The 21,153-nt window shown below is 40.3% G+C and overlaps 1 protein-coding gene across 1 annotated transcript; it reads left to right on the forward strand.

Moving 5' to 3' along the window:
- The first annotated feature begins 6,012 nt into the window (after positions 1-6,012).
- On the forward strand, positions 6,013-20,506 carry tap1 (transporter 1, ATP-binding cassette, sub-family B (MDR/TAP)). The gene is made up of 13 exons (XM_061717468.1): positions 6,013-6,073; positions 7,543-7,875; positions 9,131-9,326; positions 9,421-9,535; positions 9,848-9,978; positions 11,954-12,159; positions 12,808-13,005; positions 14,694-14,822; positions 14,905-15,099; positions 16,837-17,010; positions 18,031-18,190; positions 18,824-18,960; positions 19,047-20,506. Exons 1-13 carry the CDS (start codon positions 6,050-6,052, stop codon positions 19,266-19,268), a joined length of 2,220 nt encoding a protein of 739 aa, XP_061573452.1. The 5' UTR covers positions 6,013-6,049; the 3' UTR covers positions 19,269-20,506.
- Positions 20,507-21,153: the final 647 nt, after the last annotated feature.

The raw sequence follows: 21,153 nt of genomic DNA on the forward strand, positions 1-21,153 counted from the left end.
AACATGTGTATTATTCTGGGTGCATTCACTTCCTGCATGTCATTTAAGTTTTAACTGCATGCTATAAATTCCACTCAGATTATCAAAACTCCACTCCAGAAAAATACCAAGACCAGGATGTTATTGGCGATATTTTTTTTTGATTTAAGCATTAAAGTAGAGCACAAATCCTTAAACTGCATTGTATACTGAATATTTGTAAATTACAAATAAATTGGATGTGCTAAACTACAAAGGACAGGAAATGTAATCAAAGAGATTTACAAGAGCTGTCCAAGAGGCTTCTTAAAATAGTAGGAACATGTGTAGCCTTGCTCATCCTGTCCTTTTAACATGAAGGCAGAGGAAAGGAGGAAGGAAGCTGTCAGGGGGTCCAAAGTTTCTTTTTTAGAGTCAAACAGAAGCATCATTACATAAAAAACGAGTCATTCCTCGGTGTTGATGCCCCTATTTGGTTCACTTTTTAATGTAAAATAAAGAAATAGCATTTTTCTTAATTTAAAGTGTAATGAGAACTGAGGGCAAAGTAATTAGCCCAAAGCCCCAAATCTCAGCATTTGAGCGTTACTTGAGTCAACTTGCAAAGGTGCCCGTCTTTGTTGGAGACTTACGACCTATGACGAAGACTGTCAGAAGACAGTCATTCATCAACAACCGTTACAACCAGACGGAAAAAAGGATTACTGTAGAAAATCACTACAACGTGGAGTGTGAAATGATGACAACATTTCAGGGCTTGGAGACATCTGAAATGGGCCTTCACCAGCTTCTCCTTCAGCAGCAGGTTGTTTCACTTGACTCATTTATGATGTTCATACTGGGCAATATTTATTTTTAACCTGTATATTTTTTTATAACACCTATATATTTTGTAGAGAATGTAAAGTGTGTCTATTTTATTTGTCTATTTTTAGATATTTTATCCTTGTGATGATGATAAATAGATTTAGCTACGGCTGCAACAAGGAAATATCCCACAAGCTGGATAAACAAAAGTCTCATCTGTTATCTCATCACACAGTGAAAATGTGTTGTGTGGACAGATTAATCTGTATTTCACATCTTTTCTTTTTTTTTTAAGAAATAGACTTCATGTGTTCTGGACCAAAGCAGAAAAAAAGATAGATTTGTGACTTTATTATTCAATCAAAAAAGAATGTTGCTTCAATCAAAAAATAATAAAAGCGTTGAATGCAGGAAAATATTTGAACACCCCTTTTCTTTGATTGATTTTTTTATGTATTTTACAAACAGACAAACCAAGCAGTACAAAAACAAAATTACAAAATCAATGTGTTTGCTCAGATTTCTTCTTATATGTATGTGGGTGTGTATGCATGCACATGTGTGGTGTGTGGGTATGATGGTTTTCTCTAGAATGATGGTTATTTTAGGAGAGAGACAGCAGCAAAAAGGGCGGGACTGGTCCATGTTTTTTTTTTTTTCCCTTTTAATTTTCTTTTTAATTAGGTATGTTTCCTGCCAGTCCAGAGACCGGACACACTCCCCCCTTATTGACTTGAATGAGAGAGTGTGTCCAAATTCCTGACCGGCAGTGCACATATTTTCACATTTTACTCTTTTCTTTTTTATTGTAAGTTCTCAATTTTAAACTTCTTTCCCCTCTCCTTCCTTTAAGCTGTCCCTTACTTTTCGCCGCCATCAGACCCAAAGGAGGTGGCCGACCCGATGGATCTCAGCTTCTTTTCTTTGATTGAAAGGTTTCTTTTTGATTGAAGTGGATTATTTTTTAATTGAAAATATTTTTTGTGTGTTTGGGTCATATTATGAGTAGGACATTTGTGTCTTTATTATTCAAATGAAAAAGTTGCTTCAAAATAAAAAATATATTTCCAATCGAAACACCTTGCATGCAAAAAAATATTTGAGAACCCCCCCCCCAAAAAAAAATGTGCATTTCAACAATTATTTTTTGATTGAACATATTTTTTGATTGAATAATAAAGACAGAAATCTACCTTCATACCGTCCAGACTATTATTACCAATAAGTGCAAAAGTGTGACAGACTTTTGTACTTGATTAGTAGTGGTAGTCTAGTGGGCTCGGGTCTGGAGTAGTAGTAGTATTAGTAGTATTAGTAGTAGTAGTAGTAGTAGTATTAGTAGTAGTAGTAGTAGTAGTGGTAGTAGTGGTATTAATAATAGTAGTAGCAGTAGTAGTAGTATTAGTAGTAATAGTAGTAGTAGCAGTAGTAGTAGTAGTCAGGAGCAGTGTTGAGTGTAACGCGTTACTGTAACGAAATTACATTCGCCAGTAACGCAGTAATGTACCGCGTTACAGTTGTAATTTGGTTAATCCCGTTATAGTTACTCGAAGACAAAAAAATACGTTACTTTAGTTACTTTAAGCTTTTCAGCTACATGTAGAACGGGAAAACAGAAAAGAAAATCAAACTTGCCTTTCATGCGTCTTCACGCGTTGCGCAACACTTGTCTGACTTCAGGATGATTTATGGTCCGCGTTTAATCGACGCAGAGCCTACGGCGTAGGGTACGCGGCGACGCAACCGTACATTGCGCGTCGCCGCGTACCTTACGCCGTAAGTCTGCGTTGGTGTAACGCGGAACCATAAATCAGCCTTTAACGTGATTTTACGGGATTTGACGGGATTTTACGTGATTTTACGTGATTTTACGGGACTTCTGGTGCTGATCTGGGCACTGCAGTAATAAGGTTCCAACTACAGGACTGTCTCAGAAAATTGGAATATTGTGATAAAGTTCTTTATTTTCTGTAATGCAATTAAAAAAAACTAAAATGTCATACATTCTGGATTCATTACAAATCAACTGAAATATTGCAAGCCTTTTATTATTTTAATATTGCTGATTATGGCTTACATTTTAAGATTAAGATTCCCAGAATATTCAAATTTTTTGGATAACTATTATATTTCAGTTGATTTGTAATGAATCCAGAATGTATGACATTTTTGTTTTTGTAATTGCATTACAGAAAATCACAATATTCAAATTTCCTGAGACAGTCCTGTATATGTTGTTCATTGGCAATCGAGTTATGGTGCAGCTCAGGTGATATTGCGTGGAGTAATCCAAAAGTAATGTAACTAGTAATGTAACTAGTTACTTTCAGCAACCAGTAACTAAGTAGCGTAAGGGATTACTTTTTTTAAAGTAACTAGTAATATGTAATGGATTACTTTTTTTGAGTAACTACCCCAACACTGGTCAGGAGTAGTAGTAGTAGTATTAATACTAGTAGTGGTAGTAGTAGAAGTAGTAGTAGTAGTAGTAGTAGTAGTAGTAAGATAAGATAAGATAAGATAAACCTTTAATAGTCCCACAGAGGGGATATTTGCAGTTTACAGCAGCAAAGGGGGATAGTGCAAAAACAAGAGGCAACAATATAAAAAGTAATAACACAGTAATAATAATAACACACTATAAACACTATAAACAGTAACTGGTATACAATAATAATAATAATAATAGTAATAATAAGAAAGATAAATAATAAGAAATACTAGTATATGAAAAAGATAACAGACGGATATTTACAGATGGATATTTACATAATTGCACGTTGCAGTGAGTGAAAGATATTGCACATTATTTCCCTTGTGTACATTTATTGTCAGGTTTGTATGTGGTCTACTGTGAGCAGTGCTGGTTGTGTAGTCTCACAGCTGCAGGGAGGAAGGACCTTCTGTAGCTCCTTCACACACCTAGGGTGAAGGAGCCTGTCGCTGAAGGAGCTCTCCAGCGCTCTGAAGGTGTCCTTCATGGGGTGGGAGTCCTTCTCCATCATGGATGACAGCTTAGCCATCATCCTCCTCTCTCCCACCACCTGCACTGTGTCCAGAGAGCAGCCCACGACAGAGCCGGCCCTTTTGATTGTTTTGTCCAGCCTCCTTCTGTCTGCAGCTGTGATGTTGCTGCCCCAGCAGACCACTCCATAAAAAATGGCTGATGCCACCACAGTGTCGTAAAATGTTTTCAGGAGTTTCTCCTGCACACCAAAAGCCCTCAGCCTCCTGAGCAGATAGAGTCTGCTCAGGCCTTTTTTGTGGAGTGCAGAGGAATTAGTAGTCCAGTCCAGTTTATTGTTGAGGTGAACACCCAGGTACTTATAAGATGTATAGACGAATCCGGCGAAACCCGGAAGTCGAGCGGGCCGCCATTACTGCGGTGGCGGCTCCGCTCCTCCGCTCCAGCCCATAGACATATATACGTATGGATCTATTACTCCGCTCCCTGCCAGGCTCTCTTAATGTATTTGTATCATCGGAACACTCCTGTCCCGTCACGTGCATTTGTTTTGATAGTGAATGAAGACGGGACGGACTGTCAAAACCACTTTTCTGTTTCACCAAGTGAACAGACGGAACGCAAAAAAAAGATGTTAAACTGCTGGAAAGGAACTGGAATTTACCTGGATACCTTAAACAAGGAAGCCAGGGAGCGGTATATGGAGAAAATAATGATTATTAACGGTTTGATCCATATGAAATCACTACTAGTGGAGCTCCGATGAGGATTTACTGCCGCAGTTCTGCACAACCCACGTCTTACTACCTTGTTTAGTGTTTGACAGCTGCTTTGGTAGATGTTTGACTCGCCATGTGTTTCAATAAATTAGTATAATAGTACAACATACAGTACATCTTTTTTATTACTCTTACTTCTCTTTTCTTTTTTTTTATGCTGAAGAGGCTCCGAGACACGAGCAATATTTTTGTTTTCCTCGTGAGATTATTTTTTTCTTCTGCAGCTACAAATAGAGTTAATATTTTTTCCTCAACAAACTAGTTTTATCTGCAGATTGGGGTTATGTATGTATGTATTCTGTATCATCCGGAGCTGAGATAGTTCTGCCCTTCAATTAGAGACCTGTAATTGCGTTTTTTTTCGTCATCGGACGCCAGGCGATCAATAAAATATTATTGGATACCTAAAATTAAACAAAACATACACAGGTAATATTTAATTGTGCAGACATGCCTCGTAAGGAGAGGAGGTGGAGAGAGCTATATTACAGTGTTTAATCATACACTCCCTTATCTCCCTATTCCTCTATTCTTTCCTGCTTATCGCTCAAACAAATCATTATTTATAAATTAACATCAGCATTAATTTAAGATACCTTCATTATTTATGGAAGGCCACTGTCTAACATCATCAATCCAGCTATAATGATGCTGTAGAGCGTCAGGTTACAATGACAGCGCTGCGGTGGCAGATTGACACCTGCCACCGCAGCAATGGCGCCGCCGCAAGATGGCGGCGCACACAAACCGGTCGCCGGATTCGTCTATAGTATGTATAGTAGTAGTATTAATAGTAGTACTAGTAGTAGTATTAATAGTAGTAGAAGTAGTAGTAGTAGTAATAGTAGTAGCAGTAGTCTAGTAGAAGTGTTAGTAGCAGCAGTAGTAGTATTAATAGTAGTAGTAGTACTACTACTACTACTAAGTAGTAGTAGTGGTAGTAGCAGTAGTAGTAATAGCAGTAGTAGTAGTAGTAGTAGTAATACTAGTAGTATAGTAGTAGTAATAGTAGTAGTAGTAATAGTAGCAGTAGTAGTAATAGTAGTAGTAGTATTAATAGTAGCAGTAGTAGTAATAGTAGTAGTAGTAGTATAGTAGTAGCAGTAGTAGTAATAGTAGTAGTATAGTAGTAGGAGTAGTAGTAATAGTAGTACTAGTAGTATAGTAGTAGCAGCAGTAGTAGTAATAGTAATACTAGTAGTATAGTAGTAGTAATAGTAGTAGTAGTAGTAATAGTAGCAGTAGTAGTAATAGTAGTAGTAGTAGTATAGTAGTAGGAGTAGTAGTAATAGTAGTAGTAGTAGTACTGTAGTAGTAGTAGTATAGTAGTAGCAGTAGTAGTAGTAGTAGTTCTTGACCTTAGGTGACGTCAACGCTGCTGCAGTGTCGCCTGGTCACCACATGGTGTCGCCGTTTTGCCGCCTGCGCCGCACGGCTGGAGGGCGGATCACATTACACATACACACACATAACAGCAGTGTACTTTTGTACAGTACCGACCTGACTTCATAACATTTTTATGGAAGATCGGCTTTCTAAAAACGTGAGTAGATGAAGGATTGCGAGGTTAAGCGCTTGTTTATGACGATCAGAGTAGGGGACTTTCCGAGGTCGAGGTATAAACAGTTGCTTTTGGTTTCACTTTTGCAGTTGTGGGTCGGCTGGCTGACGTCTCCTCACGCTGCCGGCGAGGGATTCATAAACACACTTTTAGCTCGATAAAAGAGTTCATTTTAGGTTTCAAGACGCTCATTCAAGAGGATAATCAGTAAGTCCGTCGGATTTTGGTCGTAAATGTAGTAGCTTCCGTGTGTTAGTTCCTTTGCAGTCCGAGCTGTGCGTTTTTTATAACAATAACTTTATTATCACATGAAGGAGTTTTGCTGTTTTTGTCGTCTTTATCTTTATCGGTTGGTTTCAGCGTTTCCCAGAAATGCGCATTGGAGCAAACGAAAGGAATCCAGTTCTGCATCAAAGTGAAAGTAAAACCTGTTTCTGGTCTGGCGTTTTATTTAAACGCAGTTTTCCCCAAAGATTAAGGAAACTCACTTTAAAATATTGTATAAAGTGTACCCGGTTGCACAATTCCTATATATATATATATATATATATATATATATATATATATATATATATATATATATATATATATATATATATATATATATATATATATATATATATATTTTAATAAAATAAATATACGTGCATATTTAAAAAAAAATATCATATGTATTTTATATAAAAAATGCAATATATGCCTTAGGTTCTTACCATCATGGTATTAACCATTATTATGTGTGCAGACAAAAAAAAAAATGTATTCTTCTTATCCCTAAGGAAAATAGACTCAATATAAGTAATATAAGTTGTAAAAACAATATCCCATGCACACTCACGCACACTTAATTTTTTGTCTTTATTCTTTATTATTTATATATTGCATTATTAGTTGGCCATCACTTTGTGTAGTTGTACTTTTTGTTTTTGTATGTTAATCTTGTGTTCTTTATAACACATTAAATTTTAATATCTTCGGTGGAGGCTTCAAATAAGCCCATTGGGTTTTCTGCCTCTTCCTGCACCTATAGTATTTATATTTGATATTTCCTGTATATTTTTAAAAACTGTGCAAAACAACAAACTAAACTAAAACTAAAAACTCCAACAAAATGACTAAAAAGATTTGTGACGACATATCTTGTTTTTTCTGCTTTTTTGATGCATGCCTCAGTCCTTGCTCCTCTTTTTGGCACTTTTGTTTGCCTGATTTTAAATACTGTGATACTTTTATAGTTTGCACTTTATAAAAACCCCTGTTTGTCTTTTATTTCAATATATAGTTAACCGTTTTTCTATATAGCTCTATATTTGACAGCATCTCTTATTATGTCTACTAAGTATACTATTATCCTTACGAGAAGATGTTTAATTACTGTTCTATGTTGTTTTATTGTGTTCAATGAAGAAGAAAAAAAATAAAGAAAAATGTACACGCTGTTTTTTGTGCAGGATCGACCCGGCATGCAGAAGATGAGCCTGTTGTCCCCGCTGGTGTGCGTGGTCCTGGACCTGTGCGTGCTGCGTGCCCTGCGCCTGGCCCAGCTGTCGCCCCTGCTGGGGTCGCGGCCCCTGGCCACCCTGTGGGGGGCCGCCGTGGCCCGGGCCGCCCTGCTGGCCGGCCTGGCCTGCACCTGCCCGGGCAGGCTGCCGTGGATGAGCAGCCCCGCGGCGCTCCGCAGCGTGGCCGTGCTCTGCTTCCACTTCCCCGTGTACGTGACCGCGCTGGGGGCGATGGGCCGGTCCACGCTGGAGGAGCTGTGGGGCTGGCACTCGTGGGAGAGGGTGAGTGGCCTGGGGCACTGGGATGCTGTTATACACATACTTACATGCTGTTATACACATGCATATATACATACATATAAATGCTGTTATACACACACATACATGCATGCATGCATGCATGCACACATACATACATACGTACATACATACATACATACATACATACATACATACATACATACATACATACATACATACATACATACATACATACATACATACATACATACATACATACATACATACATACATACATACATACATACATACATACATAATACACACATATATGCTGTTATACACTCATATATGATGTAATATACTCATATATGATGTTATACACTCATATACACTCATATATGATGTTATACACTCATATATGATGTTTGATTTTATGTGTCGATTGGACAAATCAGAGAACCACATAATTGAAGCTTTAGTCAGCCCTTTGAAAAGCTGCTATAGATTCACCTCTAGGCTAAGGTGGCATTGGTGCAATAGCTTGTATGTTTTATAAATTGAATATATTACAAGCAATAGCTTGTATTATAGATGTATATTTAATATTTTTGTATTTCTTTTTTTATACGTTTTATATTGTATTATGTTTTATATGGACCTGTGTCTGCAATAAAGTTGATATAAAGTTGATATTATACACTCATATATGATGTAATATACTCATATATGATGTTATACACTCATATATGATGTAATATACTCATATATGATGCTATACACTCATATATGATGTTATACACTCAGATGATGTCATACACTCATAGATACTGTTATACACAAACACAAACTCTCCATCCATCCATACATCCATCCATCCATCCATCCATCCATCCATCCATCCATATTCCTGTTCAGGGTCATGTTAATGTGTTCACAGCTATATACATGCACATATAAATATGATATTAGCTAATGGATTATCCACCTTTCACTGTCATACCTGCAGTATTGTATCATTTCTGTTGTCACCATTTAATAAATACGTAGTATATTAATATATTAATTTCTGTACTATCTGAAGGTTGTTATTATTGTTGTTGAACAATAATTGTAGTGCTACTAAAATCCTATTCCTAAATTTCACCTTTTAATATGATTTTGACCAGATTTCAATGAAAAAGGATGTAAACCTTGTGAATGTGTTTGGTTCAGTTGGACATCCAGGGATTTATTTCATGCAGCGTCCTCTGTGTCCATCGTGGAGAGAAGTCCTGAGCTGGCCTTTGTTTTGCAGCTGTTGCAGGGTTACGTGGTGACGGCAGTGGCCGGGCTCTACTGGACTCGCTACGTCTCAGCTAAGCCTACGAGGAAGCCGTCGCAGAAGCCCGGACCGGACGCCAGTGCCGCCCTGAAGAGGCTGGTGGGATTCATGAAGCCGTACCTGGGACGCTTTGTTATCGTGTTAGTTCTCGTGGTTGGGTCGTCTTACGGTACGTGGGGCGGCGCCGCTGGGTTGTGGAGGTATCTTAACTTTAATGACCGACCGCTGGCTCTGAATACTAACGCTGTGAACTCCTGGTGCAGGTGAGATGGCCATCCCTCAGTACACGGGTCACATGGCTGACTGGATCCAGGACGAAGGGTCATCTGATGCGTTCATTCAGGCCATCACAGTCATGACACTAATGACAATCGCCAGGTAATAAACACCGCTTTTTTTTATGTGTTTCAATATTTCAGCAGTGTATCCCAGTGGCAGGTAAAGAAAATGAGTGGAAGGATGAATTATAGTGGATAACATTTGGTTTAGGGTCGGTGAAATGGAATCACTCCTCTAACCTCAGTTTATTCGTTTAAAGCAGTGGCTGTATTTGAGTGGAAAGAACAAGCTTTTTTCTTTTTCCCCTCAAAGAAATGCAAATATATCAGTTTAAAGCGAACAAGCTGATGTAAAGTTAAAGTGTTATGAGGTGTTTGGAGTGATCATCTTGTCATCCCGTGTGTGTTCCAGCGCTGTGTTCGAGTTTGTGTGTGACCTCATCTACAACATCACCATGAGCCTCATACACACCTCGGTGCAGGGAGCCGTCTTCCAGGCTGTGCTCAAGCAGGAGATCGCTTTCTTCGACTCCAGCTCCACAGGTAAATAACCCCGATGTAAACACAGCAGAGTTATGATTGAGACCAGTCCTGACGCTGCTGCTCCCAGATCCCACCGGGTCCTACCGTGCTCGGAAACACGGCCACGCCGGTCACAGTCGTCGGAGGCGACTTCAGTCACTCAGTGCGGTTACATACACATCTAACTCAAGCTATTACAACAATCTAGCTGAGGATTAAACTGGAGGTTCAGAGAAATCCAAGTATACAATGTGAGAAGACAATCGATTATTGATGAGGCTGGTTCGAGTGTAGATGGCGCCACACGCACTTTCATGTTGGCGTTCTTCCGATACAATTAGTAAACAAGAGCGAAGGAGGACAACAACATGGTAACATATAGACTCCAACGATGCAGCAGCTCTGTAAATGTCGTACAAACTAAACCTGATCATGTTGCAGGTAAGATGCAGCAAAGTCTCCCTCTTCTTCTTCTGGTACCATGTTGTTGTGACGCCGTGACTGTACTTATTCCCGCTCCCGCAGCTCCTCACTTCCAGAGGGAGGAGTCCGGGGGCATGTTCAACATTATTAAATTATCATTATTGAAATGAAGAATATTTCAACAAATACTTGAAAGGAATTAAATAATTTTTATTTTGTGCGTGTTTATTGGATAAAGGCGTCATCCAGAGGTCCTACTTTTGCGTCTTTTCCAGGTTGCAAACTTCGCATCGCCTATACTCAGTACTGGAGATGAGGGGGGGATGGCATCCCCCGCTGAAATAAAAACGGTCCAAATTATCACCCCTGTAAAACTGCTACCCCCCCTTCCCATCCCTTATGTCATTTCATCAATGAATGTGGTTTTACTGCTATTTCAACATTTAGAGTCATCACCAGTAGCATCACCGGTCAGTAGCTCGGGTAAGCGTGGGTTGGTATACATGAATTATCTGGCACTAAAAGTTTGATTTCAAGAGCTTCAGTTGGGTTCGACTACAGCCCAGCTAAAGTGGCTTTTAAAACCTCGATATCGGTCAGATTAAGGAAACAATTCGACTTTCTGTTAGTGCATGTAAACGTACTGACTGAGTGGACCCAGCAGAAGCGTCCCAGATGGGATTGTCATCTCTGCTCCACTAGAGATACGTGCCGAGTCTGTTTTTGGCGCCAAGCCGGATAAGTCCACACACGGTTAATCAAGTTGGTAAGAGAATCGGCTTGTTTCGACCCACAATTCGACGTTAACCCGTGGAGACATTGGGTGAAAACTTGAAAGGGTTTCAGAAGGGATTTCCTCTTTTTTTTTTTTATTGTATTTTTATATTTTCAACCACAAAAAGAGGGGTATACCTTAGATACATAGAACACAAAACCCCCACAACTCAACTTCCAAAAAAAAATAAATTGAGAATACCAGATAGTACTACCATATCTGTTCTATCAATGACTCTGAAATAATAATTAAATAGTTAAATAATATTCCTACCCTACTTCTTGATGAAGGGAACTTACCAAAAAAAAAGTAGGAAACACTTAATGTCATTACTTTATTATCCACACACGGTTAATCAAGTTGGTAAGAGAATCGGCTTGTTTCGACCCACAATTCGACGTTAACCCGTGGAGACGTTGGGTGAAAACTTGAAAGGGTTTCAGAAGAGATTTCCTCTTTGAATGTGGATCAAAAAGGACCTTTTATTTAATGGCACTCATCCTGTTGCTAAGGATAACATGCAACAGATGGTGAGAAATGGGTTTTATATGTGCAGGTTAGACCCAGCAAAACCTCCACATAAACGTTTAATCTTACCAAATCCAGCCAAACAGGTCCCAGTGGGGCCGGAGTTCACTCTGAGATTGGGTCGACACCGCAGCGAAGCCATAGCTCAGCAGCTCCGTCCCGGTGGGACTAAAAAGATCTCATCAGTCTTAACTTGTAGGGGAATGTGGAGGGAAGACATGCATACTGTAATTCCTCTGACGAGACTAATGAGCAGGTTTTTTTCCTCAGGCGAACTGGTGTCCCGCATTACCACGGACACCAACGACATGAGCGAGGCGCTGAGCGAGAAGCTGAGTCTGCTGATGTGGTACGCGGCGCGCTTTGCCTTCCTCTTGTTCTTCATGCTGAGCCAGTCGTGGAAGATGACGCTGCTCACCTGCATGGGGCTTCCCATCATCTGGGTCATCCCGGAGGTCACCGGACACTTCCACCAGGTGAAGAAAACCCTCCTTAGTTGAGCCCGTGGTCGATCTACGGAAGAGTATTAGGGCCATGCAGGGGAGAAAATATTTGAGAGGGGATGAATTTTTTTTATTGTGCACTTAGAGAAAAAAGTTGAAATGTCGAGATTAATGTTGAAATACAATTTCAAGAAAAAAGTAGAAATAAATGCTGAGATTAATGTTGAAATACAATTTCGAGAAAAAAGTTGAAATTTCGTGAATAAAGTCGAAATTTCGAGAATAAAGTTAAAATACAATTTTGTGAATAAAGTCGAAATGTCTCCTCTGGCCCATCAAATCCAGTTAGGAGAGCGACTGAAAGCTATGCAGCAGCAGCCGTAACTAACTAACTAACTAACTTACATCCTTGGAGTGTAACGTTAAAGGTACGTTTCTGAAGTTATGCAACTGCATATGTGTGATATGTTTCAAATCAATATCGTCATCAAATTTTGACTTTTTTCTCGACATTTTTGACTTTTTTCTCGAAGTGCATAATGAAAAAAAATTTTCCTCCTCTAAAATATTATTTTTATTTTTCTCCTGCCTGGCCCTAATACTCTTCCGTAGCGATCAGATAAACTCCCAGGCGGTTGGAAGCCGGCTTGTGATTAAATTCAGTCTGTTTGTGGTGTTTAGACCATCGCTGTGAAGGTTCAGGACTCGCTGGCGAAGGCCAACCAGGTTGCCACGGAGACCTTCGCCTGCATGAAGACAGTGAGGAGTTTCGCCAACGAGGATGGGGAGACGGAGAAGTACAGGAAGCGGCTGGAACACACTTACTCCCTCAATAAAAAGGAAGCAGCAGCGTACGCAGCTTCCACCTGGGCTAACAGCGTAAGTTCGGTTTAACCCTGAATGATGAACTATTTCTGTTTGTTTCTCTCATTGTGTGCAGTGATAATGAAAATATGACAATATGCACAGGCAGCAGCCACGGGACTCATCTGTCAATCACTGTGGCCCCGCCTACAGTACAGTAACACATTTAAATCATCAGACAGTTTAAATATGCAAGAATACACATAAAAAAAAGAAAATATGGCCATTAAAACAGAAACAACCTGCTCCACCCCTCCCTCTCCTTCTCTACTGTAATTCAGCTGTACTCCAAAAGCCCCTCCCACGTTGGAAAGAAGGCTAGCAATCATGACATTTGTAGCAGTGAAATTGAAATTGACTACAGGCTCTTGGGGCTGATGGGTCATTTTCAAGCAGGCGGAGTTGATTATTGCAGTTCTCACAAGAAGCACTAGGGGGAGCCAGAGGATGTTGGTATTCTGTTACATTTAAGGCTGGATTATGGTTCTGCGCTACACCAACGGAGAGCACACGCCATCGGGAATCCTCCGGACTTCTCCGTCACTCCATTTCGCCGCGGTGCAATACCCCCCGCGAGCGCTAGGGGGGTGCATTCTTTTCCTGAATGGTTTATCCAACTTTTCCGGTCACAGTGAATCAAAGAGATAAGGACAACTATTGTGCAAAAAAACAAAAAAAAAAAAATCACTCATACACGAAGAAAAGAGAGCTGAAAATTCACGACCACTTCATGGACCGGAACCGGAAATGCGTTGCTACCAAGCGAACCAATCACAGCCCTCTCGGTCTGCGTTGGTCTGCGACCTCTTGACGCGTAGTTACAATTTGTGGGAGGTGCACGTCAGGCATGGCGTGGGCTGCGCGGCATGGCGCAACCTGCGGTGTAGGCTCGGCATCGATTTGTTGCATAACCATAATCCAGCCTTTACCCCTTTTCCACCAAAACAGTGCAGGGCTGGTTCTGGTTCTGGTTCTGGGACGGTGCTGATGTTGGAACCGGGTTTTTCTGTTTCCAAGGACAAAGAACTGGCTCCGGGCCAGAAAACCCGGTTCCAAGGTAGCACTAACTCTTAGCTGGGCTAGAGGAAAGAACTGCTTACGTAAGCGGAGGGAGTGGAGTTATTAAGACCAACGGCAATAGCAAGACTGGGAGACGGAGACATTTTCAAATAAGAATTAATCTGGATGCAGCAAAGCAGCAGTGGTCTGAGGAGGAGACAACCTGTCTTTTAGAGATGGGTCCACGGAGGAGCTACGAGGACCAAGTCCTATTACAGCAAATACCTTGTTGTTGCTGCAACTTTCACGCCAATGCAAACGCAGCGACGTAACTGACGTTTGCAGTGATGTAATGATGTGGCTCCCCTTAGCACCTGAGCTGTGGAAAAACAAACCGGTTCTCAGCTGGTTCACAAGTTGAACGAGTTGTGAACCAGAACCAGCCCTGGAACTGGTTTGGTGGAAAAGGGGTAACTGTCCTCTCATTTACTGGTGATGGGGACAGAAAAATCTGGTTGATTAGTTGCACTTTAAGGGATGAATTATGTATCGTGGGCAACCAAGTTTTCCATTTCAAGATGTAAACATGTCTTCAAGTGGGAGCATGTTTTTCAAAAAACGCCTCAATTCAAGTAACAACTGATGCAGTTTGATTAATGCACATGAACAAAAGGTTGCAAACCACTGTTTTCATGTTTTTGCAGATGACCACATTGGCCTTGAAAATATTTATCCTGTACTACGGAGGGACGCTTGTGACCAGGGGGGCTGTCAGCAGCGGAGACCTGGTTTCCTTCGTTCTCTACGAGCTTCAGTTTGCCTCCGCGGTCGAGGTGAGCTGCAAGCCCAGGAAGAGGGAATGATTTTGTTTGGAGAAAACACTTTCTCCTGATTTACTCGCTGCTTGTCTTCCAGGCTGTCATGCGCTATTACCCAGAGGTGAAGAAAGCAATCGGCGCCTCTCAGAAGATCTTTGAATACTTGGATCGGAAGCCTGTGGCGCCCCCTTCGGGCAGCTTGGCCCCTGGGGATCTTAGTGGCCATATTGAGTTTAAAAATGTGAAGTTTTCCTACTCAGGGAAGACGGAGGAGAACAGCCTTGTGCTTAAGGTATGAAACATTTAATCCCCATCATTTTTTTTACATTTTCAAATATTTAATTCATTTCAGTTCAGTTTTTTTTTAATATAGTGTCTATTACAATACAAATTGTCTTTAGGTGCTTTTCATCTAAGTAAACAAATCTCCCCTAGTGGGAAAAAAACCTTTAAGCCAAACAACGGCAAGAAAAAACTCCCCTTGAACAGAACTTTAATTTGGATTTGATTCTAAACACAGGAGAGACGCGCTCTCTCTTGTTGATTCCTGTCAGCACTCGCCCTGCTGCAATTTAGATCAGCTGGAGAATAATCAGAGAGTTATTTAGGCATCCTACTAATAATACATTACAGTAATCTTGTCTAGATGTTCCAAACAGATGGATTATTTCTAGTGATGCACCGAAATGAAAATTTGTGGCCGAAACCGAAAATAATAATAAACACTTGGCCGAATACCGAACAATACCGAACATGATTCTTCAGCAGCATTTTGCCAATTTTTTCACCATTGCATAAATCAAATACATTTGATTTAGGCATGCTTTTCAAAGAAAAAAATCTTTTACAAAATTACAAGGTAGAAAATATTTATTGAACATAAAAAAATGAAAATTTTTTAATTTCCCAGCATTATGTTGTTTTGGTTCCACCTCCTGGTGAATGTTAGGTAAAATTCTTATGGGGTTAGTTTTTGGTTGGCCAACGATTTATGTAGTGCTCAACGTTACGGGACGGAGCGGCCAGTCTATTTCCTTATTTTACAACGCCGTTATTAATTGTTTGTTTTTTTTCCCCACTTATTCCACCGAACACCGAAAGTGTTTTTTTGCCATTTTCGGCCGAACAATTTCGGTTACCGAACAATCGGTGCATCACTAATTATTTCTTTAGAATCTCTCTGGGAGAGGAAGCTCCTTATCTTTGCAACATTACATAGATGAAAAAAAGACCTGATTAATATGTTGCTTAAACAGAAAATCCTGGTCGAGAATAACTCAAAAGTTTCTCACATTTGTACGAGAGGACTGCACAAAATCATCCAATCTGTTGCTTTGGTGTTTGGGACCAAAAACCTAATTTTATCAGAATTTAAAAGCAAAAAGTTAGTGACCTTAATGTCGTCAGAACACGCCTGAAGTTCAAGTAGCGGTTCTGTTTCATCTGGCTTCATATATAAATACAGCTGCGTATCATCAGCATAGCAATCAACATTGATGCCATGGTTCTGGATAATACTTCCCAAGAGGTGCATGAATAAACATTTCTGGTGCAAAACTGAAAAAACTTCAGGTGGCTTTGATGATGCACTCAGAGTTGTGCTCAAGTTACAGAGATGGACGAATGCAACTGACATGTTTGTATCTTGTACTGTACCTACATTTCATGCTGTGTCGAGGAATTATATGCAGTGATTTAAATATCAGATAATGAATTAAAATAATCTAGTTATAAAGGTTTTAAGTGATCTGGCATGCAGTGACACGAGATGTGTATATCTTTCCATCTATAAACTGAACAGGATTGGCCCTAGTACTGAACCCTGCGGGACACCGTAGCAGACGTAACCTCACTAACAAGAACAAACTGGAGTCTGTCACATGGATATGATTTAAACCAGCTTTTAATCCCAACAACATGCTGTAACCTGGAAGTAAATGCTGTGATCCCCAGATCCCCCACTGAGGTCCAGCAGAAGTACCATGGAGTAAATGATCCATATCCTCAGCATGTACCTCTCTCCTACCAGGGACTGTCTCTGGAGGTGAAGCCGGGGCGAATCACTGCCATCGTGGGACTGAACAGATCGGGGAAGTCCACTTGCGTCAAGCTGCTGGAGAGGTTTTACCAGCCGCAAGAAGGGGAGATCCTACTGGACGGCAAGCCCCTGCAAAGCTACGAAGACCAGTACCTACATGACAAGGTTTCACAAAGATTTGGTGGATTAAAGCTAATTGTTAGACATTTTAGCATGAATTTATTGTAGGAAAAGACATGATTTGATAATATTTTGGATCCGAACCGTCAAAACATTTTCCTGGCCACTCTTAAAGGAGCCGGGGTGGGTGTTGTCCTTTAAAATGTTCCTTGCCCTGTTGAGGCAGCGGGAGCTGTAGATGTCAGACAGGGATGGCAGAGAGGATATTTGATAAGGATCCCCATTAGTTTTCACCATGTGAAGACTATTCTTCCTGGGGTCCACACGCAGACATACAAAAAATTACAATAATCACAAATCAAAAAGGATGAAAACATTCACCAGAATTCCTAAAATAATAAGTTAAAACAAAAAGAAAAGAAAAGATTAAATAACCAACTGAAAACATCAACATCTTAAAGGAGCTGTATGGAGGAGCAATAATAAAACGAATCATAAAATGACCCCGATATGTCAACAGACATTTAAAAATCATGTTAATTTCAAATACTTATGTCACTGACAACAGCACTCAAGCCAGGATATTCCAGTTTAAAAAGAGGAGTTGCAGCCCTCAACTGATGTTTATGTTGTCATTTTTTGTTTTGGCCCTGAAGCTCCACCCTCCACCTATCTCCCAATCACCAAGTCAGTATTGTTTCTGAAGCTCCACCCTCCACCTATCTCCCAATCACCAAGTCAGTATTGTTTCGGCATCCGGGTTGCCAGCTCGGCTCTAATTATGGCAGCCATGGCAGCCTACGTTCCTGCTGCATTCTGCAGCCTACCTGGCAACCTCTGGTCGGGGGGAGGAGGGGGAGGGTACACGCCGCTCAACAGTATTTTGAAAGTGACTGCAGTACCAGTTTTGACCATTTCTTACAGACGGCTCCTTTAAAAGCCAACAACTGTCAAAAAAGGCGATAATGACCATATTTCACAGCTGGAACAGAAAAGTCAGCAGAGATGGTTACAGAGACGGTTACGGGCCCCCCTGATGTTTCCTTTTCACCCGTTTGCTGACAGATGGCGGTGGTGAGCCAGGATTGCGTGCTGTTTGCTCGCTCCGTACGGGAGAACATCAAGTACGGCTACGAAGACGCCTCTGACGAGGAGATGTTCAGAGCTGCCGAGCAGGCCAGCGCCCACAACTTCATCTTGGAGCTGCCGAAGGGCTACGACACAGGTTTGTCATGTAGACCGAGTCACTGGCCGAAAACGAAAATAACAATATTTATACTTATATAACAATTCCAAGATAATTTCACACAGAGAAGTTAGAAGTGGGTAAAGGCAGTTAAAAGCAGGCACTTGTGTAATGAAAGCAAGCCGTTGGTGCCATCTGATTTATTAACTAGTGATGTTTGATACCACCGATTTCCTTTCCCATCCGATATTGAGTAAAATCCAGGCTGGTATCGGCGATACCGATTCGATACCGATACATTATGCAAATAAACCTAATGTGACCGGTAAATCTTAAATTGGTGTATTTTAGAAAGCTTAACAATACAAGACATCAGAGTCACTTATTTAGCTATTTATTTTACACTCAGAAGTATAAAATTCACAATACAACCGAGCTGTTACAACAACAGAAAAACCAGTGTTTGAAAAAAGGTGTTTCCATCACGATGGATAGATGGATGGATGGATGGATACTTTTTTAATCCGAAGGAAATGTAGGGCATCCAGTAGCTGAAAAACACTAACAGTAGAAACTAATAACAATGTTCATCTTCTCGCCCAAACAAATGTGTCTTTTGATTATTAAAGGATGTAAACAAACACCGTAATTGTTTATTTTGCTGTCGCACAGATGCCGGGGAGAAAGGAGGCCAAGTGTCTGGGGGACAGAAGCAGCGCATCGCCATTGCCAGAGCTCTGATCAGAGACCCAAAAATCCTGATCCTGGACAACGCCACCAGTGATCTGGACACGGAGAACGAATATCAGGTAGGAGGGTCTTGAATGCTCAAGCTTTGCGCTGTCTTACGGGCGTTTCCCTCCGTGTGACACCGGGTCTCCATCATACCCCTCAGGTCCGCCAGGCGCTGTCCAACCTGGCCAGGAGCCGCTCGGTGCTGATGATCGCCAGCAAGATGAGCGTCGCAGAGAAGGCCCATCACATCATTGTCCTCGACAACGGGACGGTGAAGGAGGAGGGAAGTCATGACGAGCTGATGAAGAAAGGAGGTCTTTATGCCGAGATGGTAGAAAAGCAGAAGAAGGGCTTCCAGCGCCAACAAGAGGACTCACAGTGACATGTTTGAGTGGCAAAGAAAAGGTTCGAGGCAGCTGGTTTGAAGAGGTCGAAACATAAACATTTGTATTGTAAAGACTTACTTTGATAAGAAATTAGGCTTTTTACTACAAATGTTTGAACCACTAAGACAATTGCACCTTAAAAGATGGTGAAACTGCTCCAGACCGGGACAGTTAGAGTCCTCTCAGCATAATTTATTGTCAAAATGTACAAAAAAATGCTTCCCGCTAAAATAAACCAGCAAGGAATGTAAATGCTCTGTTCAGAACAATAATCATCAGACGTCAGTAATTCAATCAAGCTGTCTGGTTTAAAGTATTAAATTGAATTAATACTTTAATTCAATTCAGTTTAAATGCAGCTTCATTTATAAATCACCAAATCCTGACAAATGTCATCTCAAGACTTCAACAATACAGCTCGACTCATTCCAACTTAGTCCAATTCATACAGAGCCAATAAAAATAAAATGACATCTATATTTGTGTAGCTACGGAAACCAACAGATTGCATCAATACTTAAAGGCAGCAGTTCAACATCTGGAGTGCAGAGGTGCTCCTTCACAGTAACATGTCCAGGATTACAACTAAAAATATTTCAGACACCTCCAGCACCGGAGTAGGAGTCTGTTGCTTCTGCGTCGCTGCTGCATGGCCGAACTACCAAGACAAAACACTGTGTACACCGATGGTTTTATTCATGAAAACGTTTCCAAAGGTCTCTGATAGTTTGAAGGTACAACTGAGTGAAGACAGCTGACCCCCATCATTTTTTTTATCTACACTTTATTTATTTAATCAGTGTGCTGGAATACAACTTTAACATAATCAAACAATAGAAACTTCTCAACTTTGGCGTGTACGAAGCTCAAACATAAAGGCTTACGGGTTCAGGAGCTCTCTGAGACCTGCGTGTTGATGTCGACTGAGAAAGGAAATACATATGTCACAGGTAACAACAGTAACAGTTTAAACTTACTAATTACAATAAGATTGTGGAAACTGACTCTTAATTCATACATTTTTCACAACATCGTAAATGACTGAAAACACTTGTGAAGAGCCAGTGGAATTGCAATTATATACGTCGGAAATGGTCCCATCCAACAGATTTGAGGTATTTTATTTTGAAAATTTTCAGGTGTTTCTGATCGTGTCGGTGAGTCTTTTATATTTGTAAAATAGTTACTTATTTTTCTCCTGTACTTTGAACCTGTGATGTGTTCATTTGTTCTTATAATAAATATTTTCTCTGTATCCGTCTCTTCTGTGTTTGAAATTTTAGCTTTACAGACGCAGAACTTTCAGATACTTGTCATGTCGTTATATGTGAGGACATATTTCTAGTGGAAAGTGCATTTTTACACTTTCAAATGTGATAATCTGGTCTTTCCTGGTGCACTAGATTAGAATATAATCCTTTCCAAAACTAAAATATAAGTATATACATATAAGACACCACAGAGTTGCTTTGGGTTAAAATATCAGTTTCAAATTTTATTTGAAGGAATATTTGATTAATTTTAGGTGATCATCATCTAGTTACTTCAGTCTCTCATCCCTACTTTTGGCAGAAAACAGCCAAAACAACCTTGGAGTCATTTTATGTTTGTCACCAATCAACAATAATGAAACAAGCTCACAGAGAGAGACTCAAGAAAGTAACAATAGTAAGAAGAGCGACCAATCAAGAAAGTGAACACAGTCAATGTCAGTTTCCCTCGGTGCCTGAAGGTGGATCCTCTGAGCTAGCAATTGCTCAAGTTCATATGTGTCACTTTAAATGTTTGTGCACACCTACCTATGAGGACTTTTATACTTATTTTATACAGTACAGAACAACATACAAGATTAGAGTAACTCTTATATTTGAAAAAAGCAAA

Source organism: Cololabis saira, chromosome 3 (genome assembly GCF_033807715.1).
Source record: "Cololabis saira isolate AMF1-May2022 chromosome 3, fColSai1.1, whole genome shotgun sequence".
NCBI lineage: Eukaryota > Metazoa > Chordata > Actinopteri > Beloniformes > Belonidae > Cololabis > Cololabis saira.